Genomic DNA, 25,697 nt, shown 5'->3' with positions numbered 1-25,697 from the left:
ATGTGAAACAGGAAGTAAGCACAGCAGTGTCCAATCCAAGGTTTCAAAGGTTTTGCAGTGCCCTATAGAAACACACATCTCATTAGTAAAATCTTATTCCTCACGAAACAGTTTGTGAGAAGAAAATCTGAAAGACTCTTTAATAAGCCACCAGACTGGGTTTTACAAATGCGGCTGTCAGAACAAGATGCTGTTCATTGGCTGATTTAACGTTTCAGTTGTCCCCATCTTTTCCTTCCTTCCACCCTGTGGGGTGGGAGGAAGCTTCTGATGAAGAGTAGATCAGTTAAAAGAAAAAAAGAAGCTACATTTTTTGCACATCTAAGTAGTGGGTATATCTGTGACCCTGCTACATATAATTAAAGATGCTAATACTAAAACCTTCTGTAATGGAATCACTGCAAATCCATTTCTAAAACTCTGTAGTAGATTTTGCTTAGACTAAGATGTATCAACAAAGAGTTCAAAAGACTGGGAAAGATGAATGCAGCCAGAAACTCTCAGAGGAGGCAGACATGCAGGTTACTCTCTTAAAGCTTTATTAAATAAAGAACATTCTCTAGAATATACGATAAACTTGGTCTACATTTGCATTTAATAAAACTGAACATGATAGTAGTCTAATGTGAAATGTTAAACCATTTAGTGTACAAAACTGTTTACGTAGCTGTCATGCAAGAACCAAGTGTGAGGCTTATAGCATTTTCACCCATCTGTGAGTTTTAGAAAGTCACTTGAATAAAATGTTAGATTTCTTCAGTATATATTTCCAACACATTAGTTACATGGGTAATACTCAAACCTTTTTCAACCTTTCTTGCATAAATAAAATCTTAGTACAAGCATCAAAAACACTGGCCACCCCAAAAGACTGCCTGCCAAATTCTTAACAGAATGAGTTCTAAAATAATGCTTATTACATAGGACTTATTAAGTAAAATAAAGCCAAGAACTATCAGTTACTGTAAAATTTGTGTAAGAACATTTAATAGTCCAGCTCTAAGCATTTAAATTTCTCACATTAATGAGTATTATTTATAGAACTAAAAGTCTATCATTCAAGTATCAATGATTACATTTCAGAAAAAGAAAAAAAAAAGAAAAAAAAACATTTCAGAAAAAGGACATCATTCTTGACATCTTTCTACAAAAGAAAAAAATCATAATGAATAAAACCAGTATCCATAATAAGCTAAACTGGGTGAAGGGGGCCATTTGGAGGAGGGAAGAGTATTTCACTTTCACAGTAGGAATTAGGTAAACGTCATATGGCCCACAGCACAAAATCCATGAGAAAGGTTCAAATTTGAACCCTCCATTATTTTAAAATCCACATTCATGGATTGTACATCTGTTTGTACCAATATGTGACAAGTATCTGTTGCTCTTTCATAGACACTGAACCACTGTCAGGAAATATGGGAGAGAAAAAGTCCTTAATAATGTACCACATAATAGCAACTTTTATTTAGAATATAAATTCAAGTCAACCATTTTAAATGCCAACTATGTTCTTCCATTAATCCCCTTCTCTCCTCTACTATCCCAGACACCCCAAAAGAACCCTTTGGGTCTGTTAAGTTTCATAAGTGATGTTAAGTACCGCCTCATCTGGGACAAAAATATACTCTCCTTATGTACCTTCCATCTCTTTAACAATTGAGCAAAATCATAATGCTTTCAAGTGTGTATCTCAATCTCCAGGTCATTAAGGCTGCTGCTGGCATAACTGCTGGCTTTACAGAACGGCTGCTGGTCTACAATGACTACTGCCCAGTAGCTACTTTTGTTGTTTTATTTCCCCAGAATTCTGCTTATCGTCAGGGAAATCAAAAGGCTATGTGTGCAGGTTAGTGGTGGTGCTTCCTGCCTGCCCTCTTAGATCTTGCTATGCACTCTGTTTAGCACAGTTTTGCTCATTTCCTTGTTTATTGTAACTGCGGTAGGAAGAACTATTTCGGTTTCCAGGAACCATCTTGTCCTTGTGAAAGGACATGGCAGAGAAAGGAAGAACTAAAAAAGAGTCATTGAAGGGGCTTGGCAGACCAGATGTATCATGGTAAGTCTCGCTCTCTGGATGCTTCATATGCTTCTTAAAGGTCTTGAAGAAGATATAGAATAACTCGATGATGTTTAAAGCAAGAGACACCAAGGACACCACCAGCATGAAGAGAATGAAGGTGCTTTTCTCCGTGGGGCGAGAGAGGAAGCAGTCCACCTGATGTGGGCAGGGGTCTCGCTTGCAACTGTAAACCGCATTCAGGCTGAATCCATAGATGTACCACTGGATCAGCAGGAAGGCCACCTCAAAAATGGCCTTGAAGAAGACACTGATGGTATAGATTCGTAGCAAGCCCCTTCTCATTTTCATCTTACAGTATTTTTCAATGTCAAACCTGAAGTTCTTGATTTCGATTTCAATTTCCTCCTGCAAATGCACCTCCATGTTGACACCACTGGTTTGAGCAGCTCTGAGTTCCTCCCCTTTCTGTTTCAGCTTCTCTTCCTTGCGCATAATGTAGAATATATGCACTAGGTACAAGAGTGAGGGGATGGACACAAATATGATCTGCAGGACCCAGATGTGCATATGAGAGATTGGGAAGGACTTATCATAGCAGACATTTTCACAACCAGGCTGCCGAGTATTACAATGAAAGGCAAACTGTTCATCATCCCAGGCTGACTCAACCGCTGTCCCCAGTAGCAGGATTCTGAAAATGAAAAGGACTGAGAGCCACACCTTCCCTCCAGCGGTGGAGTAAGCTTGAACCTGGTCAAGGAGTTGGCCTAAGGCACTCCAGTCACTCATGTTGCCTGTTTGCTCTTCTTTCGCTTAAAAGAAGTGAAGAAGGCACACCAAGTGATTGCACTCCTTGGAGGATGAAGTAAAATGAAAAAGTAAGTTCAAGCACTCAAAACTTTCTAAAGTTTAAAAGTCTGCTACACCGTTTGGTACCTTCCTCACTCTTTCTCCTAATCAAAGACAATTGCTGATACCCAATCAAAGCTTTATGTGGATTCATTTTCATATATAGTGAGCCAATACTCTTAAATAAGGATGTACATATATCAATAATGGGTCAAGTTACATAAATGGAACAACATAAACACACCTAAAGGTTTCCTTCAATTCTAGAATAAAGTAATCTCCAAAGATAAAGACTGAAACACAAAAACTGAACTAAAGATTCATATGCATATAGTGACCAATTCATCTTCAAACATTATTAGGGCCATCATTGCCCAAATAGGTAATGATAGGGGTGCCTGCCGGGTTCAGTCAGGCATGAGACTTTTCACCTCAGGGTTATAAGTTTGAAACCCATGTTGGTGTGGACACTTTAAAAAGAGGGGTGGAAGACCAAATAGATAATGATATTCATTTGAGCATTATTTATTCAGGGCTTACTAGTCACTAGGTACTCTACTGGGCACTGGTCCCTATGGGTGAGCAAAACAGGATTCCTGTACTTGCAACTCACAATTAACTAGAGAAAACAGATCATTAAAAGTACAGTATTTTAGGGGTGCCTGGGTGGCTCAGCCAGTTAAGTGTCTGATTCTTGATGTCTTGATCTCAGGGTTGTGAATCTAAGCTCTCCATTGGGCTCTAAGCCTCTCATGGAGCCTACTTAAAAAAAAAAAGTACAGGATTTTATTAAATCTAAAACACAATTGAGTATAAGATAACCCATTATGTTACCTCCATTCAGAAAGCAATCAAAGCATCCAGTTTTAAGAGGTGCCTCAATTTCAGAAATGTGAGGGGAAATGTACATCTTAGAATCAATGAAAAAGGCTAAGTGAACAGAAAACTGCAGTTTTAAATAAATGCTAAGAAATTTAAAAAAAAAAATGGTACTGACGGAAATTAACTCAAGGACACCCACATCAGTCTGTATAGTCAGCCAGGCAAAGAGTGTGAAAACTATTAACCTGTGATGAAAGCCAGCATGGGCAAAGCTTTGAGGGTGAGAGAACTCACTGTACTCAGGGAGCTCAAAGGCAGGCAACTGGTCATCAGGGATCAAGCAGAGATAGCACAGCCCAAGACTGGTGCTGGAGGAGGCTACCTCAGGGGTCTGCTTGGCAGCAGCAGCGAAACCCAAAAGCAGAAAGCATGATTATACTGTGGTGCTGGGGCAAGACTGAAGCTGAGAAATTACTAATGGCAGTTCAGGAGCTCTAGGGGTCAGTTGGGAAGTTGGGGTAAGAGATAGGATATGACTAAAGAATGCACAGAGCAGTACAGGGATGATGGTTCTATGCTAAAATGAACAGCCAGTGAATTTTAGTAATGACAAAAAGTAGAAGAGGATGTCAAGAATCATGAGGGTGATCCTGAGAGTCTCTCCCCTAGAGAAAGGAACAGATGATCAATTCTGGCACTGTGGTCCTGAATGCTGTGGTGACTGGGGACATTTGCAAGGGTAGCTGCCATCCCAGTTGGCATAAAGTAGCAAGATCAGGACAAAAACAAAAACAAAACAAGAGGAGCTACTACTCCCTCCTTACCTAGAAATTCAAAGTCAGGATCCAGCTAACAGAGGCCTTAACTTAAATACTTATTTACTGAATGTGAACCACTCTCTCAGTTGAAATGTGAGCACATGGAAACTTTTTGGTTAAAACTAAAATATTGATACACTGCATTTATTCTTGTGGACTTCTTCTAGGAGATTATTATATCAACAGGTTTTTTGCAGTTTTGTGGGAGGTTTTTTGTTTTTGTTTTTGTTTTTAAAGTTTCAGGAGGAGCAACACAGACACCAACCTCTAGTCTGTTCAGGGTTGGTAGGAGCCAGCATGGGGCACAACCTTTAACTGTGGCCCTACTGAAGACCTTCTCTTCTTTCTCCATTTCCTCCTGACAGCCCTATATCTTTATAAGAAATGTCTATAAACAAAAGTCTATGTAAAGGTTTCTGCTTCTAATTCAAATCATGCTAGACAAATGGATCTTCCTTTATTTGTTGAAGGTTTTATTTTTAAATAATCTCATTAACCCAACATGGCACTTAAACACACAATCCTGAGATCAAGAGTCACATGCTCCAACAACTGAGCCAGCCAGGTGTCTGAGATCTTACTTTAAAACAAACCACAACTAATTGATTATTACATGGCAAAAAATAATTGTTTTCAGTCAAATCCTTCTAATACAGCAGGACCTCATCATTTCTAAAAAAAAAAAAAAATGTATTTAGTATATTAGGATAAAACCCATAAGTTAATATTTTAATTCTCTCTCCTGAAAAACTTTAATTCCCAAAGATAGATATTCATTTTAAACAATTAAGAAACTTAAAAGAGAAGAATATTTCTTAAATGTGAGTTTGCCAGCAATAATAAATCCTAAATACCATTCAACTAATTTGTTTCTTGGTTTAACAGCTATTCCTCACAATAGATTCAGTGAAAAAAAATAAAACTTAAAATGAAACCTAAAAAAAGAAGGCAAGGCTAATGCAATTTACAATGTCTCAATCGCCCAAGGTTTGTTACAACTGTTATCTAAGGATAAGAACTGAAGGCTCCCAAAATGCAATTTTTTAGCAAGTAATCAAATCACAAGGCTTTGAAGTATATACTGTACTTTCTCAGTTGCTTCAGTAACACATTTTAGCCAAAATGTCCTCCATCATGCAGATTCTGAAAATAATCCTATTAGGCTAAAGTCACCAAGATCTACAGTTTATAATTAATACATTCTTCAAGGTTGATTGAAAATAAACCACTGGCAGCATAAGAGGCATTTATTCTCATTAGTTTTTCAAATTTAAACAGTGCTTAGTCTCCAGAGATTTCAAAATGCCTCAGAAAATTGAGTTACCTTTTCAAAAACAAGTAGGGTAAAGTAATAACGAGTGAAGGTTAAAGACAATAATCCCCGAAACTACTTTAGCATGGATTCTAAAAGGTATCTGATAAAACAGTGCTGTGGGGGAGAAAAGAAAATCAATGATTCCAGTTAATTTAGGGTAAAGCTATTAGCAATTTTCTAAAACTATAAGAAGCTCTTAAGTTTTTCAAATATTTTGTTCTGATAAAGTTCTCACTATAAGCATTTTGAAAATATACAGACCCGAGATTCAAAGGGATGAAAAATAACTAAGAATCAGTCATCTTGGCTAAGGAAACAGGTCATAGAAAAGTTAAAAGTCTCTTGCTGAACAATTATTTTTAAACTGGACAAGGTATTTCCTTTTTTTTTTTTTTAAGATTTTTATTTATTTATTCATGAGAGACACACAGAGAGAAAGAGGCAGAGACACAGGCATGGGGAGAAGCAGGCTCCATGCAGGGAGCCTGATGTGGGACTCGATCCCAGGTCTCCAGGATCAGGCCCTGGGCTGAAAGCGGCGCTAAACCGCTGAGCCACCCAGGCTGCCCCTGGACAAGGTATTTCCAATTTTAAAACGTAAACGTAAAACTTCTGGTTTCAGCCCCAACAAATAAAGTGCTTACATATTGTCACTCTTGTCCTTACAGCAAGAGGAAAAAAACACTGAAAATCAACTTTCCTTAGGCTTATCAGAGAATTAAAGACATAAGGCAAACTGAACTCCTAAAATGTGGAGAGACAGGCAAATACAGAGAATCACACCCAAGAACAGCTTACCTGGAGCAGAAGGCACTAGAGCAATACACTAGGAAGAAAATAAATGGTAATTTTGACAAAGGCTTGCAAGTAAGAACTCTTAGGAAGCCAATCTTAGGAGAGCCCTCCACAAGCTCCTGGCTTTACCTCCAGGGCTTCACCAGGTTCTGAACATGAAGATCCAAGAATGATCTCCTCCCCTTTTGGGTAAGGCGAAGAAAAAAGTAACACTTTTGAAATATGCACAGGGTAAAGATCCAATAAAAATCTTCTCCCTTTTGAGGAAGGGGAAGGGAAACAGCCATTCTGAAAACACCCAGGGAAAAAGCAGCTGTTTTGAAATAAACCTAGAATGTTCTCCATAATAAAGGCCAACAACTCCAAGGGAAAATTTACTACAATCTGACATGTTGTCCCAGGAAAGGAGAAATTATCCAGCTAGAGCCCCTCTAGCCTTCTTGCTTCACCTAAAAAGAAGGGGAGATACAGGCTAAAAAATACTTCTGAGGGTTGCAGCCCAGGACTCAGGTCCACAAAAAGACTTAAGATTTAGTCCTACGATTATAGAACACTTCTTCTTACCTAGTACTCTACCACCAAGTCACCCAGATTCTGGTACAGTAATGGCGGATTTCAATGGAAAGAGTTGCAAGAAGCAGACTATTTAAAAAGGAGTTCTTAGGAAAGCACTAAGACCATGGGGGAGAAAAACAAACAAACAAACAGACAGACGCCAGAGGAAACTGAAGCCTCTGGCACCTACAGTACAACAAATACTTAATAGCCCAGCCCCAAGCCAAATTACCCTAAAACATTACATTAACAGCCTATTTACCTCAGTTCCCTATTACCTGATATATTCTATCTGGCTTTTAAAAAACATTAAAAAGTGTGCTAAAAGGGAAGACAAAAGGCAGTCTGAGCAGACAAAGTGCAAATCAGAACCAGACTCAGATATGGCACAGATTTGGGGATTATCAGGAATAATTTCAGACAGGGAATTTAAAATAACTATGATTACTAAAGTTAAGAGCTCTAATAGAAAAAGTAGACAACATGTAAGTACAGGTGGGTAATGTAAGCATATACAATTCTAAGAATACTACAAATAAAAAACACTACAACAAAACGAATAATGCTTTTAATGAATTTATCAATAGATTGGACATGGCCAAGGAAGGAATCAGTGAATTTAAAGATATTTCAATAAATATCTAATATCTAAATGCAAAGAGAAACAAAAATTTTAAAAAGCAGAACAGAGTATCTAGAATTACAGAACAATTACAAAAGGTACGACCAGATTACCAGAAGGAAAAGAATGAGATGAAGGAAAAGAAATATTTGAAGGAATAATGGTCAAAAATCTTCCAAAATCTTCCAAAATTAATGGCACCAAACCACACATCAAAAGAGCTCAGAGCAGACAAAGCAAGATAAATTAAAAAAAAAAAAAAAGACTACTCCTAAACTATATCATATTCAAACTACAGAAAACCAAACATAAAGAGAAAATCATGAAATCATCCAGAGGGAAGAAATATCTTACCTACAGAGAACAAGGATACGAAGTACATCCAACTTTTTTCAGAAGCCATGAAGTGAAATATTTAAAGTGTTGGGGGAAAAAAATCCACCAACCTACAAAGTATTCTGTGAAATTATCCTTCAAAAGTGAAGGAGAATACTTTTTCAGAAAAATAAAAAGTGAGAGAATTTTTTAGCAGTAAACCAGGCTAGTAAGAACTGTTTTAAAAAATTCTTTAGAAAAGGAAAATTATACAGGTCAGAAAGTCAGATCTAGAGAAAATAAGAGCACTGTGGAGAAGTAATAAAGGCAAAATAAAGTATGTTTTTCCTATTAATTAATAGATAACCATTCAAAGTAACAAGGATTATAGCATATGGAAAAGTAAAATGAATGACAGCAATGTTACAAGGGGAATGCGAGGGAAAAATTGAGAAAATTCTAATTTAAGATACTAAATTCCAGGCCATAAAACACAACAGATTTTAAAGCATAAAGATCATACAAAATATAACTCCCATGGGGTGCCCAAGTGGCTCAGTTAGTTAAGCATCCAATTCTTGATTTCAGTTCAGGTCATGATCTCAGGGTCATGGAGCCTGCTTTGGGATTCTCTTTCTTCTTCTTCCTCTGCTTGCTCTCAATCAATCAATCAATCAAGTACACTCTCACAACACAATGGAATTAAACTAGAAATAACATAAAGCTGGAAAATCTCAAAATATTTAGAGATTAAGCAAGACATTTCTAAATATCACACAGATCAGGGATGCGTAGCTGGCTGAGTCAAATGGAGCATGTGACTCTTGATCTCAGAGTCATGAATGCGAGCCCCACACTGGGCAAAAAGCTTACTTTAAAAAATAAAAATAAAAAAATTAACACAAAGGTCAAAGAAGAAATCCTGAGAAATTTAAAAATATTCTGAACTAAATCAAAGCGATAACACAAATCAAAATTATGATGTAGTAAAAGCAATGTATAGAAAAAAAGTTTATAGCATAGAATATACACATTAGAAAACAGACCTAAAATGATTAACCAAAAAAGTAAATTTAAATAAAAAATAAAATAAAATCAGTAACTAAACTTCTATCTTAGAAAATAAGACAAAGAGAAGCCTAAAACAAGAAGAATAATGAAAATTATAGAAGTAATCAATGAAATTGAACACAGGAACTCACGGCCCGGGGTGGGGGCGGAGAGGGGAATCAATGAAAACAAAAGCTGGTTCTTTTAAAAGATCAGTAAAATTGATAAACCTCTAGCCAGGCTAACCAAGAAAAAGAAAAAACATAAATTATTAATATTGGAACTGAAAGAAGAGTCAGCACTACCAATCATACAGACATTAAAAGGATAATAAAGGAATATTATTGGGTTGCCTGGGTAGCTCAGTGGTTGAGTGCCTGCCTTTGGCTCAGGGAGTGATCCCGGGGGTTGAGTCCCACATCAGGTTCTCTGCATGAAGCCTACTTCTCCCTCTGCCTATGTCTCTGCCTGCCTCTCTCTCTCTCTCTTTCTCTGTGTCTCATAAAAAAAAATAAATAAAATCTTTAAAAAATAAATAAATAAAGGAATATTATGAATAAATCTATGCCTATAAATATGGTAACTTAGGTAAATGGACTAATTCCTTGAAAGATACAAACTATCAAAACGTACGCAAGGAATAATAGATAATCTGAATAGGCCTATATGTACAGAAGAAAAATCAATAACAGTCTTATAAAACAAAAAGTCCCATACCCAGAGTATTTCACTGGTGACTTCTCTTAAACATTTAATGAGAGATTACACCAATTCTCTACAATCTCTTCCAGAAAAAATAAACTGTTTTGTTCACAGATGATAGGACTGTTCATGAAGAATATACCAAAAAACCTACAATGAAAAATTCCTGCAACTAATAATTCTATCTAGGTCACAACTTACAAGGGTACTATACAAAAGTCAAAGAATAATTGGAAATGAAAATTTAAAACAATACCATTTATGTTATCACACACAATAAAGTACTGAAGTATAAATCTAACACAATATTTCCAAGATCTGTATGCAAAAATCTATATGTTTAAAGAAATCAAAGATTTCAATAAATGGAGAGATATTCTGCATTCGAGAATTAGATAACTCATATTAAGATGTCAATTCTTGGGATCCCTGGGTGGTGCAGCGGTTTAGTGCCTGCCTTTGGCCCAGGGCACGGTCCTGGAGACCCTGGATCGAATCCCGCGTTGGGCTCCCTGCATGGAGCCTGCTTCTCCCTCTGCCTGCGTCTCTGCCTCTCTCTCTCTCTCTCTGTGTGACTATCATGAATAAATAAATAAAATCTTTAAAAAAAAAAAATGTCAATTCTTCTCAACTTGACCTATAGATTCAATGAGATCCCAATCCCAGTAAGCTATTTTCTGGAACAGAACAGAGCCCAAAAATAGACTCAAACACAGCTGATCTCTGACAAAGAAGCAGAGGCAATCCAATAGGGGGGGAAAGGTCTTTTCAACAAATGGTACTGGACGTCCATATGCAAAAAAAAAAAAATCTAGATATAAACCTTTTAAGTTTCATAAAAACTAACTCAAAAGTGGATCACAGACCTAGATACAAAATTACGAAACTTCTAAAAGACAGCCTAAAAAATCTAGGTAACTATGGACTTTGGTGATGAGTTTTTAGATACAACATCAAAAAGCCAATCCACGAAAAAAAACTGGTACGTTGGACGTCATTAAAATTTTCTGGTCTGCTAAAGTCACTGTTAATAGGGGCACGTGGGTGGTTCAGTCGGTTAAGCATCTGCCTTGGGCTCAGGTCATGATCCCAGGGTCCTGGGATCAAGTTCCGCATCAGGCTCCCGCTTCATGCATCAGGCTCCCTGCTCATCAAGGAGTCTGCTTCTCCCTCTCCATCTGCCTCTCTGCCCCACTTGCGCTTGCTCTCTTGCTCTCTCTCTCAAAAAAAATAAAATCTTTTTTAAAAATAAACAAGGGGATCCCTGGGCGGCTCAGCGGTTTGGCACTTGCCTTTGGCCCAGGGCGTGATCCTGGAGTCCCAGGATCGAGTCCCGCATCGGGCTCCCTGCATGGAGCCTGCTTCTCCCTCTGCCTGTGTCTCTGTCTGCCTCTCTCTCTCTTTCTCTCTCTCTCTCTCTGCCTCTCATGAATAAATAAATAAAATCTTTTTCAAAATAAATAAATAAAGTCACTGTTAACAAAAAGACATGCCACAAACTGGGAGAAAATATGTGCAAACCACTTATCTGCAGACTGATGTCACTGAAATGGCAAAATAGGGAAATCTGGGGCTCTATCCTTCCAAAGAAATAAATAATAAGCTGGAAAAGGCGCTAGGATCAACTTTTCTAGAACTCTGCAACCAAGGAAAGACTTGATAAAGGAAGTAGCTACTTTGTGATATGAGTGCGGTATGCATTTTAAACTGCCCACCTACCTTATCCCACACACCATATCCATGATAGACAAGCAGATGACAAATAGAAGGCAACTTCCTCAACCTGATAAAGGGCATTTATGAAAAACCCACAGCTAACATCATGCAGACTCAGTGGTAAAAGACTGAAAGGCTTCTCCCCAAGATCAGGAGCAAGAAAAAGATGCCCACTTTCACCACTTAATAACATTATACTAGAAGTTTTAGCCAGAACAACTGGGCAACACAAAGAAATAAAAGGTATCCAAATTAAAAAGGAAGAAATAAAACTATTCTCATACACAGATTATATATATATATATATATATATATATATATATATATATCCATCCATCCTAAAGAATCCATATATTAGAACAAATGAATTCAGCAAAGTTGCAGGTTAAAAAATCAAAACACAATAATAGCCAGTAGTCCACAAAATGTTAAACACATAATTACCATATGACCCAGCAATTCTACTCCAGGTATATATACAAAAGAATTAAGAGCAAGGACTCAAAATATTTGTACGTGAATGTTCATAGCAGCATTATTCACATTAGCCAAAAGTAGAAGCAATTCAAGTGTCCATCAACAAATGAATGGGTAAACAAAATGTGGTATATGTATACAAGAGAATATTATTCAGCTATAAAAAGGAATGAAGCTCTGATACATGCAACATGAATGAACCATAAAAACTCTACACTAATAGAAGCCAGACACAAATACTGTATTATTCCATGTATATGAAATATATAAAATAGGCATAACTGTAGAGACAGAAAGTAGATCAGAAGTTGCTGGTGGCAAAGGGGAATGGGGGAGTTCTTGCTTAATTGCTGCAGTTTCTTTTTGGGGTGAGGAAGAAAATTGGAGGCTGGGTGGCTCAATCACTTAAGCATTTGCCTTCGGATCAGGTCATGATCATGAAGTCCTAGGATAGAGCCCTGAGTCAGGTTCCCTGTTCAGCGGGGAGCATGCTTCTCCCTCTCCCTCTGCCCCTCGCCTGTGCTTGTGCTCTCTCTCTCTCTCTCTCTAAAAAGTAAATAAAATCTTTGAAGTTGTATGGACTGGCATAAGGACAGATGTATAGACCAACAGCATAAAATTGAGAGTCTGAAAATAAACCCATACAGTGATGGTCAATTTATTTTCAACAAGGGTGACATCACCAATAAAAAGAAAACTGTCTCTTCAACAAATGGTGGGAAAATTGGATATCTACATCCAAAAGAATGAAGGTGGACCCCTATCTCATATTACATATAAAAATTAACTCAAAATGAATTAACCACCTAAATAAAGAGCTAAAATCAAACTATTAATTTTTTTTCAAACTATTAATTTTTAAAGGCATAAACCATCATGACCTTGGATTTGGCAGTAGTTTCAAAAACACGAGCAACAGAGGAAAAAAAAGAGATAAACTAGATTTTATCAAAATTAAGAACTTTTATGCAAAAGACACATTATTAAGAAAGTGAACAACCCACAGAATGAGGAAAAAATATTTGCAAACCATATATCTTATAAAGGACTTTTATCCAAAATATATAAAGAACTCTTGCAACTTAATAATACCAACAACTCAAAAGATGGGCAGGGTGGGGCACCTGGGTGGCTCAGTGGTTGAGCCTCTGTCTTTGGCTCGGGTCATGATCCCAGTGTCCTGGGATCGAATCCTGATTCAGGCTCCCCACAGGGAGCCTGCTTCTCCCTCTGCCTATATCTCTGCCTCTCTCTGTGTGTCTCTCATGAATAAATAAGTAAAATCTTTTAAAATAAAAAAAGGGGCAGGTATGGCTAAATGGATGACAAGTATTAAAGAGGGTACATGCTGGGATGAGCAATGGGCATCAAATGTAAATGATAAAGCACTAAATTCTACTCCCAAAACCACACAATATGTGGTTTCTAACTAGAATTTAAACTTTAAAAATTGGGCAAAGGATTTAAATAGATATTTTTCCAAAGAAGATATGCAAATGATCAACAAGCACAAAAAAAGATGCTCAACATCACTATCATTACGGACATACAAATCAAATGCACAATATGCTACCACTTTACGTCACTAGGATGGTCACAACAACAACAAAAATAAGGAAACAAGTATTAGCAAGGATATGGAGAAATTGGAACCTTTGCACATTGCTGGCGGGATGTAAAGTGGTGCAGCTGCTGTGGAAAAAGTTTTTCGTTTCCTTGGAAAGTTGAACACAGAACTCCCACATTACCTATCACTTCCACTCTTAGGTATAAACCCACAAAGAACTGCAAACAGGAACTCAAAACTTTTACACAAAAGTTCACAGCAGCACTGTTCACAATAGCCAGAACATGGAAGGTGAAAAACAACCCACATATCCGCTGACAGATGAATGGATAGACAAAACGTGATATATTCATACAATGGAATATTAATCAGTCATAAAAAGGAATGAAGTACCGATATATACTGCAATATGGATGAATCTCAAAAATATTACGCTAAATGAAGGAAGGCAAACTGTAAAGGTCATACATTGTATATGATCCCATTATATGAAATGGGATCCAAAATAGGTAAATCTATAGAGACAGAAAGTAGATTGATGGTTGCCAGGGATACAGAGGAGGAGACATGGGGAGTAGGTGCTTAATGGGTGAGGTTTTCTACTGAGGTCATGAAAACATTTTATACCTTGACAGAGGTAGTGACTGTGCAACACTGTAAACACTGAGTGTGAGTGTAAACACTGAGTTGTGCACTTTAAAATGACTGATTTGGAGGGACGCCTGGGTGACTCAGTGGTTGAGCAACTACCTTCTGCCCAGGGTGTGATCCTGGAGTTCTGGGATCGAGTCCCACATCGGGCTCCCTGCATGGAGCCTGCTTCTCCCTCTGCCTGTGTCTCTGCCTCTTTCTCTCTCTCTCTCTCTGTGTCTCTCATGAATGAATAAATAAAATATTTTAAAAATAAAATAAATAAAATGACTGATTTGAGGGTGTGTGGGTGGCTCAGTCAGTTGAGCGACTAAATCTTGATTTTGGCTCAGGTAAGGATCTCAAGAGTTCTGAGATCGAACCCCACATCAGTCTCTATACTCAATGTGCAGTCTGCCTGTCCCTCTCCCTTTGCTCCTCCTTGCTCGCTTTCTCTCTAAAATAAATATTAAAAAAATAAATAAAATTAATTGTATGTTATGTCAATTTTACCTGAATCTTTTTTTTATTCTTTAAGGGGCCTAAAATGTGACTTAACTCCTGGGTCTACCACTTACTAACTTGTAAAGACTTCAGGAAATTAACCTATCTGAGCAATAGTTTCCCCCAGGTAAAAAGAAGGTAATCTGTACTTATAGTTGTTATAAAAATTTAAACTAATGAAAATAAAGCACCTAACATGATGCCTAGAAGTCAAAAGGTACTTAGAATAGAAATTATTACTACTTCTTAATTTCTCATTTATGTTCACCTGAATTATATTCAGAAGATATCTGAAATTTTTAGTCTCCAAAGACTTTCACTGTTCATATTGAAAGAATCTCCTCTTGAATGCAAGTATTCTTTCATAGTCTCAATGAAGATTGTTTTATTCTTTGTACTCGTTTTTTTTAAGACTTTATTTTGAGAGAGAGAGAGAATATGAGTAAGGGGGAGGGGCAGAGGGAGAGGGAGAAGCAGACTCCCTGAGCAGAGAACCCGATTTGAGGCTCAATCTCAGGACCCCAGGACCATGATCTGAGCTGAAGGCAGATGCTTAACTGACTGAGCTACCCAGGTGCCCCACTTTGTATTCATCTTTGGTTGAAAAGAGTTATTCAGGCCAGTGATAGGACACAGTCAGGGCAAACAGACGGTATGTGTCTCTGTATGCCCAGTCCCTGGCAAAGTCCACTTCTGTGACAGTTGATATGTGAAAGAGGTAACCAATACAGAATTTCCTACCCAGCCATTGAAACGATTTATCCTAGCCCAGCTCTAGAGAAAAGCAATTTTCAGTGTAAGTCCCACACTTTTATTAACTCTATTCCTCAGACTCCAAGAGTTCCAAGGGCAAAAGAGACAAATAGAAATTGAGACCAATGACCCACTGAGGCCACTATGCTGTTTCCACAGAAATTTCCTTGTTAGAGCTTGTTCAACATTAGGAGTCAGCAAATTTTCTCTGTTAAAGGCCACATAACAAATATTTTAGGCTTTGTATGTCATATAGTCTCCGTCACGACTACTGGACTATTGTCATTTTAGTACAAAAGTATCCATAGAAAATACAGAAATGGATGAATATGGCTATATTCCAATAAAATTTTATTTATAAAATTGTGAGCCACATTTGGAAGTTTGCCAACTCCAGATCTACACTGTCAGGGAGGTTCTCCTGCCCATCCAAATACAGTGGTGTTAAGGGAAACAACCTGAATGAACCATGTGGATCAAGTTTTCCGTTGTGCCATGTAGGGAAGGTTCTACAGTCATCAATATCAATACTCCACCCAAGGGTTCTGGGCCCTCTGACACTCAGAAGCAAACAAATTTCCCACTTTATACCATTTTCATTCAACTGTCCTCAATTAATGGCACTACTTCCTAATTTATTCCCATCTTTATGGTAGTCCTTTTATGGGATTCTAGGAAATACTTATCTTTTTTTCTTTTATTACCGACATGATTTTTTTCCTATGTAGGCTTTCATGAATAATTTATTGAAAAAAATGGGAAAGAAGGTTTCACATCATTTAACTATAATCTTCTCTCAAATTTACCTCTACCAAGCTATATATTAAGCTTCCTTAAGGGGAGGGGGAGAACATGATCTTATATTTTTTGATTTATAGATGCTAGACTAAATTTCTTAAAAATAGGAATTACTTATTGACTTCTACAGAACCAGTGCCAGGCAGAGTACCTGACATTTTGTGGGCACTCAAAAGATTTTTCTTAAGCAGATATTTGGTTAAATTGGTGCACTGCTTTAAGTACAGAAGGTACAAAAAAATTGTTTTTTTATATTTTAAAATCAAAAGGTTTTAACATATGAAAAAAATCTTTAACTTAGAACAGAGTAAAGCTCAAAAGCATTATAGAATATAAACTATAGCTTTTAAGAGTATTTCAGGATGATATTACCATTTAGATAGAAATAGATCACTGTACTACTTTCCAGTTACTGTTTTCAACAACTGATAGTTATGCTTAACTACTTCAAAGTACCCACCATATGGGCATTTGTTGATCAGTTCCTTTTCTTGTATTACCAATGAATACATAATTCAGGCCTGTGTTTTAAAAAAAATGATTTGCTTTCATTTTTGCTCCTGAAGTTTTAAAAAGAATTTGCATTAAAGAGCTAGTGTAAATCCCTTAAGCACAGACATTTATCAGAGACTAATGAAATTATTCATCTGAAGAAGGTATATAATGTTCTTTTCTTTGAACATAGTGTTTTCATGATTAGCAAAAAAGAAAACTTCCAAGTCCATCTAGTGCCCCTGCCAACTCATCCTCTAGTTGGGGGTAGTGGAGTATGTGGGGAAGGGATGGACAAATCATTTAGGAATTGAGTCACTGTGAGAAGGATGAACAAGGTAAAGTCTTCTGTGTAGACAATACATGTAGAGTTAGTACCAGACAGTTCTAACATGACCGTTTCTTTATCCCATTAACTAAAAACCTAACAAACAAAACAAATCTAGATCAGGATAATGATAATAATGGTAACAAGGAAGATGATAAAAGCCCAAAAATTCTTTTAGTTCCCTGAAGAAGTTAGACTTGCCTGTTAACTGATACATGAGCCATTATTTCTTTTATTGATAACAAGACAACAGAAACATAGGTAGTTGGCCCTGTATCAAAAAACTAGTAGAATCTGAAATACAAAATATTATAATACAAAGCATGATTTTGATAAGACCTTTGTAGTGTTTCAGAAACTGTTCTACAATTAATTGGATCAGCAAGAAAAAATAGACCAAGAGAGGAAACCACCTCTCTCTTGGTTCTTTGAGTACCCCTTTAAGAGTTGACAGAAGATATCTTCCCCCATTAATAATTCCTATGATCCTTGTTCCTGACCCAAAGTCCAGTTTAACATTGTCATCTCAGTAATCTCCATAACTTGTAGTAAATTAAAGTCATTTTAGGAAGTGTGATTATTTTAAAAAATTATTATGGTGAAATAATCTATACTGAAATATTTCTAACTGCTTACAATCTTTATTAAAAACCCAAGCCTCTCTCTAATTTTCTTCAAATGCTAGAAATTTTGTACACAAGAACCAGGAACCCACATCCTACTTATATCTAAATAAGGAGGAAAGTAATGACAAAGAAAATAATATAATTAATCCTATATATTGTTTGTCATTATTGACTCATCTCTTTTGTGTTTTAAAAACTCAATTCACATGTAAAACTTAAACCTAAAAAAATTTTTAAGACTTGTTTCATTTAATGTGGAAAAAAACTGAAAGTTTATTTTGTTTTAGTAGAAAATAACTGTGTGGTTTCAGATGGCAGACTATAAGTAATCTGTTAAACTGGTGATGGTTCATTGACTTTTCCTCAAGTATCTTCTTTTAAAAAGTTGTTTTTTATTTTTTAAAAGTGACTGAATCATCATTCAGCTTTTTGGTGGAAAACAAAATTAATCTGAAAAAGAAAAAAAGGAATCGCTAATTCAAAATATATAATGCTTGCTAAAAATGAACCTTTATAACAAAAGACAAATCGTGCATAATAAGTGATAATAACGCAAGAAGCCTTTTGCGAGGGGGGAGGAATATGGGTATTCCTGACTAGTGAGTATTTAATCACATCTATTCTACTACTCTTTTTTTTTTTAAGATTTTATTTATTTATTCATGATAGTCATCACAGAGAGAGACAGAGAGGCAGAGACACAGGCAGAGGGAGAAGCAGGCTCCATGCACCTCCCGGGAGCCCGACGTGGGATTCGATCCCGGGTCTCCAGGATCGCACCCTGGGCCAAAGGCAGGCGCCAAACTGCTGCGCCACCCAGGGATCCCTATTCTACTACTCTTAATCTCAATTTCACAACTCTCAAAAGAGAAAAATGGCACAATCCAGATTTTCTCAACCACCTGCTCTCTCCTTAACTTCTTGCAATTTGACATTCAAGGTACCATTTCACTGAAAAGGGTCATCAATAAATGAAAATGTTAAATGAAATGGATCTTCTCACCCCTCAATCTTTATCATCATGGGTGTTTTTAGTATATGTGCTGCTGAAGCAAGCACATCATGGTGTTTTTATGGATTTTTACACTGTTGGAGTACCATTTTAAAGAATCTCTCTTTCTTTCTAGAGGTCTGCTTCCCACTCCTTTCAGTAGGACTATTTAAGCATGCCCTTAACTCTGCTCTGCATTCCCTCTTGACAGGTCCGTAACATTTCACAGTTATGCTCAAGTTAGTGATTTCTGGCATCATATCAAAGCCAGTTCCACCATTTCTTAGCTGCATAATCTTGGCTCTAACATATAACCTCTCTAATGACTCCACTTTCTTATCTGTAAAATGGGTAGAAGAATAGGGCTGTTGTGAGGATTAAGTAGACAACAACTAGCAGAGTTAGCTGGTATATGTTAGATGCTCAGTATTGGTATTTATTACCAAGTTTGGTATTCTGCTGCCATTTTATTCTTTATTTTTTTATGAAAGCCAAACTCATTATTTCTTCCCCAAAGCTCCCCTTTATTAGTTTGTCAATCATATAAATAATAGCAATGATTTTTCAGTTTACCACAAACCCTTGGGATCATCTCTAATCTTTCCACAGGAACCTGATACTCTACAATAGCTTTCTACAGTGGCCTTCATTTTTGATTCTGTAATTTAAGTCAACTTTATTATTTATTAAATACTTCTTGGTTCTACCCCAATGCTGGATTCTTCATGGCGTTGTATAATTAGTTATCCCAAGAGCATATGTCACCTACACTTCAAAACAAACAAAAATTTCTCATATGTCAACCACAACCAAAGGAAATACATGAATCAGTACTTCCCTGTCCTAGGATGAATTAGCATTGCCCCCCAATCTCTCTCAGTCAGGCTGCACAAGCCCCCACCCCCATTTTCCACTTCTAAGCACATCTCCCTACATCACCACTTTCCATTTGCCCTGCTTTGCTATAAAGATGACCTCTCTGAGCTTCTGCAAAAGAAAAGCATGCTATAAAATATGCATAAGCACTTCAAAGCAGACATGTAAATAATAAGAGAACCAGCAACACATATCTGGAGAGTAAAGGTCCAAACCAGAACTTCTTCCAAATGTGAGTAGTCCTAAGGTGCCATAAGTAGCTTAACACTTACTGCTAAGACGTTTCATATATATATGTCAATGTGTGTAAATACAATAAACAGAGGAAAAGAGAGTACAGTTGCATTTTTCTTTTTTAACTGTGCAGCATTTGTTTCAGAGAATTAAGGAGTATTGTCTTTGGCATGAAACAGCCCAACACCATGCCATGTTCTCAAAAGACAAGATACATTTGTTTATAAACATGACCTCTAAATTTCTTGCAATTACTACACAGATTGTAACAGTAGCTTTCTTTCATACTTGCTCAAATAGATAATGTGCTAGGAATTCTTTAATTATATAAACACCCACAGCCAACCTTATGCAAAAGAGATCAAATTGATGCATAAGTCATCACATATACCTATGCATATATAATCATACAGGCCTGATTTGTACATTTTTGTGTTTCATTAAATTTTTAAAAGTTACACAAAATATATAGGTATGATTATTTTACATATCATAGGTACAACAGGGAGGATTATATCCATTTTTAACTATAATATGAGATTTCATTTTAATACATTTGTTCGATCCCAAGGGTAAAATCTTAGATGAATCAAATTCTCTCTTTTTGGATAATGGAGCAAAGATTTGAAAGTCTGATTCTAGCTAAAAAGAGGATATATCTATAACAAATCTAATGCCTAAACAGCTGCATATTCTAAAAAGAGTTTTATAGTACTCTGGGTTAGGCACTAATTTATGTGTTACATTTTTCATGCAGCAAAATCTTTTTAGACGCATGTAAAGGAAAAACAACAATACTTAGCTGGTCTACAAGTCCCTCATTTAGTAAAGGTCAGTAAAAAGAGATATTTTTTAGATGCAATGTCATTTGCAGCAATCTCATGGGTTATTTTTTAAAGTATCTGTTTTCTACCTCTTCAGACCATAAGCCAGACAAGAGCAAGAGAACTATGGTTTATTTGTCTTTATAACTCAAAGTGCGCTAGGAATCATAGTTCACATTTAGAGTTGGTTTCTCAAGAGCAGGGATATCTGTTTCTCATCTACTTTCACTCTAGTCCCATCTTGCTGGGACTAACAGTGTGCATTATGAGAACCAAGTACAGGTAACAAGCATATCTTCACACACAAATAAACACACTAGACACATGGAAAGATAAAAACAATATATTCAAATAATAAAGTTCATTTTTACATAACGGCAGAAAGAGAGCTTACATAAGGTCAAAAAAAGCATGGGGAAACAGTTATAGGAAGAAATATGACAAGACTGAGAGAAAACACTATTGGAAGATTTGCATTATGTATCAGAAAACTTTCAACTTCAAAACTCAAAGGTTAAGATTAAGGGGGCACCTCAGTTGGTTCAGCATCTTCCTTCAGCTCAAGTCATGATCCCAGGGTCCTGGGATCAAGGCCCATATTGGGCTCCCTGCTCTTAGGGAGCCTGCTTCTCCTCCCCCCCCCCCCCCCCGCCCTGCTTGTGCACACACTCTCTCGTGCTCTCTCTCTCTTTCAAATAAATAAAATCTTTTAAAAAGAAAAAGACGGGACCCCTGGGTGGCTCAGTGGTTGGAGGCCTGCCTTCGGCTCAGGTCATGATCCTGGGATCCAGGATCGAGTCCCACATCAGGCTCCCTGCGAGGAGCCTGCTTCTCTCTCTGCCTATGCCTCTGCCTCTTTCTCTCAGTCTGTGTCTCTCATGAATAAACAAACAAAATCTTTGAAAAGAGAAAGAAAGAAAGAAAGAAAGAAAGAAAGAAAGAAAGAAAGAAAGAAAGAAAGAAAGAAAGAAAGAAAGAAAGAAAACTTAAGGATCCACTTATGCTGCATAAACAGAGTCATGGTATAAAAGGAAGTATTGCGTTAACTGAAAGAATCAAATTTAACTTGGAAACTAACAACCTATTTCCCCCGAGTAGTATCCACCAAGGAATTTTATTTTTTTAAGCTTCAGAAATTTATTATAACTCAAGGCAATTCATTAACAGTATAGCAATTCATTAGAGGGCTTTCCATTTGTTTAATTTCCAACTGCAGTAATATTTCTTAACAAGGTATCCAAGGTGCTAAATTTATTTTATGTATACTATTTTAAATTCTTAATCATCCTAGATCAAGAACCACAGTATTCAAACCATTTTTGTGGATTTACTGGCAGAGATCTTCAGATAATTATTACCAATATAAGATACTTTGAACACCCAATTTCAAGAATAGAAAATTCATTAAGAGATTTATGATCTAAAATCCAAAAATACATCAACTGTCATGAAGCCTTAGATCCAAAACATACCATTTTTGTGCAAGAGTTAAGAAAAAATAAACAAAAACGGTATCCTCTTTATTTATGCATAAACACACATACAAAAAAAAAACCACACATACATATATGTTATGATAGATACATTTCAGAGTTTAAATTATGACTTGGGCTAAATTTCTAAATTCATCTCAGACATAAATTATTCCAGTAGAAAATATCACAAAAAACTTTAATAACAAAATTATACACAAAATAGCATGAGACCAGATACTAATACTCAGACTAGGTATATACCATAACAGAAAGATATTTAACCTAATATTTAAAATTGTTACAGCTGCAACACTTGCCACATTAAAGTTAGTTTCTGAGTAAAACATGCTTATCACTGAGCAACAGCTATGGGAAATCTGGAAAAACTTCCCTAAATAATTGATGATTAGTATAACAGTCCAATAATCTAAATAGTAAGATCCATTTCAAGGGTGATTAACTACAACCAGTAATGATAATCATACACTATTATCTGAAGACCTATTTCATAAGCAAACACCTATCCACTACCTTTCAAAATCTGGTTTCAGATCTACCAAATAATGTAAGTTATTGGATCTATGTGAAAAATAATGACTGAGTGAAACTCCTTCTTGCTCAAAAGTACTTGAACATAAATCTGTCACTACCTTGATTTCTTCTCTATCACCTTTTCTCTCTTCCCATTAGGAAGCTGTTCACTTATATACATAGGTCAGTTGAGAAAAAAATAGCCTATGATTGCAAATAATTAATGACTCCCTAATCATGACAAAGCTTATCCAAAAGTAGTCTTTTTCTGGGTTCACATGTTTGTTCTACTTCACTAAACATCATTATCATAGCCAGACAGTTTTAATTTTAAACACCCATATGCACAGAACAATACATTAGTTTCTAAACAGTTAAACATATACATTATTTTCTTTTCAAAAACCATGTACTTGCCTTGTGTCTGCATTTAAGTACAACTCCATAGGCTCCTACAATAAAAAGAAAGAAACAATTAGGGGCACATATATAAACTGTGTTTTTATTTATGTGTTTTTAATGTATTTATTTCATTTAGAGAAATAAAAGTTCGATTATATTGGCTATCAGTATATGTGATAATAATGATTCCTAAAATGACAATACTCTGCAGTGATAATGCAATGAGCCACATATAAATAGAATGTGGATATTTAGTATATATATATTTTTATAGAACAAGAGCATAAGCAATTCATTTGCCCAACAAGTATTTTTAAATGTTTCTCTTTTTAAAGAAAACTTCATTTGGAGACATTTTAAATACAAGCTTAAAATTTCTTTCTTTTTTTTTTTTTTAAGCTTAAAATTTCTGGAGATAAAATTTAGACATAAGAACTTTAAGAGTAAATGAAAATAAACTCAAAAGATTGTAGAAAATTTAAAATTTAAAGGCTTAGTGTTTCCCAGTAGAAAGCTCAGGTACCAAGCCTACCAAATATGTTCTCAATCCTAGAAGACAGAATGTCTTTCCTGACTGGTAAGATAGTATAGGCCTAAGCATCCCAATTAATAACTAGTAGGAGTTGCTATATTTTTGCTATAAATAAAGACTCAGCACAGATCATAAGTAGTCCAAGGTTCTCTGGCCACTTATAGCTAAGCACTCCCACTTTCTTTGGTATACTTTGATGAGATTTGTTACTACAGTTTCGGTTACTTATCCTCTTATCTAGCCAAAAAACTACTTCTTTAGAGGCAGAGCAGAGTTGACAGCAAGATACCCAGGAAACTGAGAGGTTAGAGTTATATTGTGACAACCTAATTAGCAGAATCAAAATGTAATGTATAATAACTTGAGGTTTGTAGAGATGTCAAGAAAATTAACAGACAGGCAAAGTCTGCATACATCTATGACAAGGGAACTTCAGAGAGATGAAATTGGGAAATGTGTCTTGAACAGAATCTGGAGAATCAAAATAAGTCTCCCTCACTTTGGTGGAGATCGATGAATCTTATTATCACAGTCAAGATGTAATCAGCTACTACCACCATCTAACTTAACTCCATAATCACCAGGTAATCCTTCAATTACAATTTAACAGCCCATGCCAGTTTTTCTATGGAGTGAAAATACACTGCCCAGGCTACAGGAATGTAGAGTTTACTACACAATTTTTAATTTCCTTAATATATATGTATTTCCTAGCCAGAAAGCATCTGAGGTAGTTTATAAGGAAAAAATACATAGCAATGGTAGTTCCAACTATAACTGAAACTGAAATTTTCTGATTTATAGAACAGTCTAGTAGTTTAGTTAATCTGAGCCAATTCCTGAGAAGATGATCCACTACAGGTATACTAAGAAAATCAAAGTTGTGATCCAGAAAAACTTAGGCCCAGAATTTGAAGCATTACAACACTATTATACCCTATGAGCTCACCCGCTCCAGCCGGTACCTTTATTGCATTAGTCTGTAATTATAATACTTTTGGGGAAAGACAAACAAAAAAGCAGCTATATAAAACAGTAGGTAAGACATCAAGAATGAATTTCATTTAAAAAAAAAGAATCAATTTTATTTACATAATTAGTATCAATGAAAAAAAGGAAAAGCAGTTGACTGATGAAAAAGGATCCATTCTTTTTTCTTTTTGGTAGGGGATCCATTCTTTTTATATGGTTTCAACTTCAGAATTTAAAGTATCCAATGAAGAGACTGTATTTTTTTAAAAGATTTATTTATTTATTTGAGAGAGGGGAAGAGAGCACGCATGTGCGTGAACAAGAGCACAGGGGAGGGGCAGAGAGAAAGGGAGAGAGAATCCCAAGCAGACTCCATGTCCAGCACATGGCACATAACTTGAACTCACAGCCTTGAGATTATGACCTGAGGAGAAACCATGGTGCCACGCAGTCATCCCAGACTGTATTTTAATTGTATTTATTTTTAAATGATTTAAATACTTAATATTAAAATCTAGAACAGCTTTGCTGTTCACATAGGTATATCTTTAAAACTCCTTTTAAAATTCACAATTAAAAATAAATAAATAAAATAAAATTCACAATTTATTTGAAAATTCGTAAAGTAAAAATTTTTTTAACATTTGCTTTAAAGATATAAATGCTAGGGGTGCCTGGGTGGCTGTCAGTTAAGCCTCTGACTCTTGATTTTGGCTCAGGTCATGATCTCAGGGTTGTGAGATCAAGTCCCACACTGGCCTGAAACCTGCTTAAGATTCTCTCTCCCTCTGTCCCCCCACCCCCTCTAAAAGAATAAATACATGCTAAGAAACCATAATTATAATCATTCATACCCTGTCAACAGAATCATTTCTCAAAATCTCCATAAAGTTATCTTTAAATCAAGCAACAATTACTAAAAAGGAAAAATCAGAGGGGCACCTGGCTGGCTCAGTCAGTTAAGCATTTGCCTTCGGCTCAGGTCATGATCCTAGGGTTCTCATATCGAGCTCCGCACATCTCCGCTCATCAGGCTCCCCACTCAGCAGGGAGTCTGCTTCTCTCTGTCCCCTCTGCCCCTCCCCTCGACTGTGCTCTCTCTT

At 36.3% G+C, this 25,697-nt stretch overlaps 1 protein-coding gene and 1 pseudogene across 4 annotated transcripts in view; both read right to left on the bottom strand.

Annotated features, from left to right (window-relative positions):
• CDKL5 (cyclin dependent kinase like 5) overlaps window positions 1–25,697 on the bottom strand; it is a 213,050-nt gene that overhangs the window by 101,629 nt on the left and 85,724 nt on the right. For all 4 annotated transcript variants that reach the window (XM_041741591.1, XM_041741589.1, XM_041741592.1 and 1 more), the window contains exon 3: window positions 23,106–23,140. In XM_041741591.1, coding sequence (XP_041597525.1) covers window positions 23,106–23,140 — 35 coding nt within the window. The remainder of the gene's footprint in view (window positions 1–23,105; window positions 23,141–25,697) is intronic.
• Window positions 1,681–2,812, bottom strand: LOC121483015 (annotated as a pseudogene).

Source organism: Vulpes lagopus, chromosome X, assembly GCF_018345385.1.
Source record: "Vulpes lagopus strain Blue_001 chromosome X, ASM1834538v1, whole genome shotgun sequence".
In the NCBI taxonomy this organism is placed as follows: Eukaryota; Metazoa; Chordata; class Mammalia; order Carnivora; family Canidae; genus Vulpes; species Vulpes lagopus.
This window is presented reverse-complemented; position numbering and strand designations above follow the sequence as displayed.